The following is a 5490-nucleotide window of genomic DNA, read 5'->3' on the forward strand; positions in this document are numbered from 1 at the left end:
ACACACACACACACACACACACACACACACACACACATGCCTGACGGGGGCAGCAAAGGCACCTGGACCTCTAACTCAAGGACCTATGCAGTTTTCTCTGCCTTTATGTTTGTTGAAATATTTTTATCATCATTCAAATGATTCAAAGTCTATATTTTCTTACACAAAATGAACCATGGCTACAAACCCTGGTGTTTTTCCCTCACTCCCACTTTGCTCTCCAGTGGGTTTGATGCATTTTAGAACTGCAGTCTTCTCCACTGACTTGCTGCTGACACTAACTTGGCCCTGTTGCTCTTAAACACCTCTGGTGGGTTCTTATAATCTATGCACAACAGTCTCTCCAAGCACTCAGAGGACGGGACAATCCAGGGAAGGTCTGTACACAAGAGGAAGAACGGTGACATTAGTTGCAAGGAAAACACACCAGACTAAAGAACCGGAGTTTTATTAACAGCGTCGCTCAATGATCCAGCAAAGAAAAGGTAACTGATTCATCAACATCGACACAGACACACAAGCACAGAGAGAGGACAGGGAGACACAAAGAGAAAGCAAAGCCTTCGACCAGATTCCAAAAGGCTGATTCTGCTCATCTGGACATTTTCAGTGGGAGAAACGTTTCATCATCATCAGCTGACTGCAGGTTTCAACCTTATAAACAGGACATTTGCACAATGACTGAAACCAGCACCACTGAAGGAACAGTGGGCTGGGAGGTCGGCTCATTGATCAACAGCAATGTGCACAGTATATGGTCTTGTACATGTCAAGTCCAGATTGAGAGAGCCAGAGAAAAATGTTTTTTAAAATGTAATTGTTATTTATAATATGTATGTAACTTTGTAATTTTAACGTGTTGTCGCCTCTTGGCCAGGACTCCCTTGAAAAAGAGGTTTTTAATCTCAATGGGATTTTTTTCCTGGTTAAATAAATAAAAAAATGTGTCTGACGGAGGATCTGTGAAGATGGGGAAATAACTGTTCGATCGCCTGCTGAATCTGTCATTTTACTCAGTTTCTGATCTTTTCATTCAACTGTGTGAGAGAGAATTTCAGAAAGAAAACATGACATAGAAAAACTATTTGAAAAACTGAAGCGATGAAAAGTGAAGGATGGAAAATGTTCATAACCAAGTGCTTCAACAGTTTAATGATCCGTGGCCTTATCCCAAATCGTATGTCATTGTTGTGTTTGCATCATCCAGGGCTGCACTAGGCTGTGACTAACAGGCAGGCACTGATTTAGGGAGTGTGTGATGTGCTTTAGCTTTGGATTTGAAACTTTGCTCAGTCATGCTCATTTTATTGTGGGAAGTCAAAATCATAATTGCATTTGAGATTAATATTAAGGTAATTTTGCTGCTCTACCACAGCCCACTGTGACATTTTCACTGTGAATTCTCACAAATACTTCATGGATACTTCATAATAATAACACTTAATGCATTAGGTGAAGCATTTCCAGTGAACACAACGCAGGGAAAAAGTTACAGTGTGTTTGGGATCTATTCAAAGATAATCGGCATTAAAAGTATTAAAGCAGCTGCAACTGTATTTTAAATTTTGCATGATGTGACCTGTTCAGTTCCTGCTGCCGGTGCTCACCACAGATATCACATCTTTCAACATCTTGTTGTTTTTGCAGGAACCTTCTGTATCATCTCCCTCTGTACCTGCGTCGCTGGCATCAACTTCGAGCTTTCCCGTTACCCGCGGTACCTGTACAGCTTGCCCGATGATATCGGCCACGGCTACGGCTGGTCCATGTTCTGCGCCTGGGGAGGCCTCGGCCTCACACTTATCTCTGGCTTCTTCTGCACTCTCGCGCCCTCTGTTCAACCAATACCGAGGTCTACCTGTCCCAAATCTCGACAGGAGAACGGCACCGTGTGCTAAAGCTGGCTGCGCCAGGCCAGCTGAACCCACAGACAGACAGACAAAACAAACAAGCTATTCCATGTTTCCATGTGTCAGCTCATATCCACTCTATCCTGGTTACAGATTTTGTGTGTGTGTTTGTTTAAAATGGGTGTCTTGATATCTTGAAAATACAAGAAAAAAACCTGAAGAACTGAAGAAATATCAAAAATTAAAAGTTGTGTTTATTTTTATTTTGTGGAGTAGATGCAGAAATGGATCGTGACCAGGAAAGACGTGAAAGAAATGATATGGAGACCACGAAAGACTAAATTGTAACGAGTGAGTGCTTTACTGGTCTACTGTGATTGTGGAGACGCTAATGGATTAACAGATTGTTCAGAAGATCAAGTAAAGATCTGGTGGAACCTTCTTATGATCTTTTAAAGCTTTTTGTGGAATATTTCACAAGCCAGTGGATCAAACATGAAACCATGTGACTAGCGGGAGTGGGATCACATGAATTCTCCAACTTCTGGGGTCCTTCCAGTTACTAGTAACAGGCAAGATCCAGAAGAGAAGATCCAGGACTTCCACTGATGTACATTATTGTACAGAATATTCAAGAGAAATGACAACCAGGCATTGGACTATTTCCATCTTTGTGTCGGTGCAGCACATTCCAGCGAATGATCCTAATCTAACGTTTCATACATGCATTCCTCTTTTACTGAAACTGTTTTGCTTTTTACTGAACCTTCATGTTGTGAATGAACTGTTGACTCGCTCAATGCAAATGTGTTTCATTTTTTCATTCTAGTCATAAGGCTACATGTGTGTGTGTGTGTGCGTGTGTGCGTGTGTGTGTGTGTGTGTGTGTGCGTGTGTGTGTTTACGTGCAGACATGTTGAGACGAGTTATTTTCAAGTCTTTACAAAAGAGTGATCAACTTGACAAAGCAGCGCCTCAGCCTGAGTATGTAGGGAAACAGAAGCTTTGGTCAGCAGTGAGATGAAACAGGAAGCTGCAGTATCCCGTTTAACCAAACTGACATCTGCCCCGTCTTTTCTGGAGAGCCCCACTTGACCCGGCAGATAAAGAAGTCGCTTTAAAAGGGAACAGCACGTTTAGCTCTGCTGAACATCTAAGGAACGTTTAAGTAATTACATCTAATGAGAACACTTCTTGTCCCCGGGGATCAGCAGGTTATCTGCAGGGCCTTCTCCAAACAGTATCTAAGCATAAGGTTTGAAAGGTCTCATCTTAGAAGAAGGAAGAAAGATCTCAGCCACGAACCATGAATCACAAATACATGGGCTTGAATTTACTCACATCATCAATTCACCAACACTGAATCCAGCAGGCAGTTGTTGCCAACATCCAGTTTGTGAAAGCGGAGACTCTAAATACCACAGTCCCGTACCAGGGACAGACAATTCAATTCAATATAGTTCAAATCACAACAGTCACATCAAAGTGCTTTACATTGTAAGGTAGACCCTACAATAATGCATACAGAGAAAACCCAACAATCATATGACCCCCTGTGAGCAGCACTTTGGCGACAGCGGGAAGGAAAAACTCCCTTTTAACAGGAAGAAACCTCTGACAGAACCAGGCTCAGGGAGGGGCGGGGCCATCTGCTGCGATTGGTTAGTTAAGGGAGGATTCAGTCAGAGGATCCAGCCCTCACTGTAAGTCTAAAGTAGAGCGGGTGTGTTATATCGGGGTGATACAGAACTATGACGTGTTGAAGATGAGACGGGACCACTGAGAGGCAGGCGACGATTTCATTTCCTGCTGGATCAATCTACTGACATGTTACAATGTATCCAGCCAAGACTTAAAGCAAACACTGTACTGGGATCTGTTCAGAATAATTTAGGTTAATTACAACTTGGATCATGTTTTTCTAGCTTTGGACATCAATTGGTCATTACTGATACTGTGTTGTTTTTGTTCTTGTTCACAGTTTTGTCTATGTGTTGCTTAAGAAACATGATGGAGTTCTCTGACACCAGGTTACTGTGTGGATTAGCAGCTACTGTCAGAAACTGCTTAGTTTGAATTAACATCATTATCGAACTGCCTTTTTCTTTCAGCACTGATGGTCAGCTGGTCAAACGTGTCTTATAACACTTATACTCACATACAAGTAAACCGACATTTCCAAAGAAACATCTTTTTATCTCGAGACAAAATGCTCTTTATGAGAAAAAATGAAAAATGTGAGAAAATATGAAATACATTATTTTATGGACAAACACTGCGCCACAGTAAGTCACAGACTGCCACAATCATGAACTCCACCTGGTCTGTGGTCACAGACATTTGTAAAAGAGTGGGTCATCCTAAAGATTTTGAGCACCGTGCTCACAGAATTTGAGCGTGGTGCTTTCATACTAAACCACCCTAAGTCTGTTTTTGTTTCTTCCATCTTAGACATTCGACAGTCAGCTATAAGTGGTATTATTGCAAAGTGGAACCTCTTAGGAACTAAAGTGACTCAACCATGAGAAAGCAGATCATATAAAGTGGCAAAGCAGAGTTACTGAGTGCTGATGCTCGTAGTTAAGTCACCACCAGTCTGCTGATCGAACAACGTCCTGTGGAATCATCAGGACAAAAACTATGCATCAGAGCTTCATGGTATTCGTGGCCCAATACTTTTGTGCACATAGTGTATCTCAGATCCACATCGTATGGGAACCAAGTGGCAAAGGCAATCCATCACAGTCAGTAGAGGAGCAAAAATAGATGAGACTGTCTGTGACAAAATCTAAAATGAAAATATTAGAATTGAGAAAGTCGTTTACTTGTATGGGAATATTTCTCTAGAAGGCAGGAGCTCTGTTATTTAAAATGTTCTCTGTCTGTTTTCATAGCAGTGACAGCAGATGTGTGTCATCCTCAGAAAGAAGCTTGTTGTTTCTTTTTAGACTTTCTTCATTCATTTTATTTTATTATTTATTTTTTGTCCTGTAACAAATGAATTCAGCATCATGAATGGTTTTCAGGAGTGTAAATAAAACACGAGGATGTAGTGTCTGATATTCCCAAGTCCCAGTTTTATAAGATTATCATGTTTGGCACCCGTGCTGGCAGCGTTCCTTTAATCCTGCTCATGAGCTGGGACACATTTTGAGTTCCAAAGTTACCTGAGAGACGTTTTTTTAGTGTTTCCGGAAATTTGGGACCTTTATGATAAAAATAACAACAATTCCAACAATACGTACAATCCCACATAAGTCATGTACAGTAAGTAAATATATTAGTTAAAAACATACCCAGTAGAAAACATGGGTGTAGCTTATGTGTCAGAAAAGTAAAGCTAAGTTCATGAAAACCTGCATTCATCTGCCACCAGATGGCAACAGCTGTGGTTGCAAACAGACTTGCAGTCCTATAGAAGTTTATGGGAAAGGCTTTCTGACGTGACCCCTGTAAAAACTGTCCTGCTGAGTTTATTGGCTCAGTCACTCATTTTGGGTCATATTGACTAAAAAGGTCTCTTTTGTAAATCTTGGTTTACACCCCATATGGAAAAGATATATATAAATCTTATAAAGTTTGTATCTGTCTTGTGTGAAAAGCATATAAGAGTGAAAACAGATATAAGATCCCTTGAAAA

General features: G+C 41.0%; 1 protein-coding gene across 3 annotated transcripts in view; it reads left to right on the forward strand.

The window, feature by feature from the left end:
• Positions 1-2046, forward strand: part of tmem178bb (transmembrane protein 178Bb) — a 73639-nt gene extending 71593 nt beyond the window's left edge. For all 3 annotated transcript variants that reach the window (XM_013910849.1, XM_005733200.2, XM_013910850.1), the window contains exon 5: positions 1648-2046. In XM_013910849.1, coding sequence (XP_013766303.1) covers positions 1648-1898 — 251 coding nt within the window. In that variant the 3' untranslated portion in view covers positions 1899-2046. The remainder of the gene's footprint in view (positions 1-1647) is intronic.
• The last annotated feature ends 3444 nt before the right edge of the window (positions 2047-5490 follow it).

Source organism: Pundamilia nyererei, unplaced genomic scaffold, assembly GCF_000239375.1.
Source record: "Pundamilia nyererei isolate P.nyererei 1_Seehausen unplaced genomic scaffold, PunNye1.0 scaffold00050, whole genome shotgun sequence".
NCBI lineage: Eukaryota > Metazoa > Chordata > Actinopteri > Cichliformes > Cichlidae > Pundamilia > Pundamilia nyererei.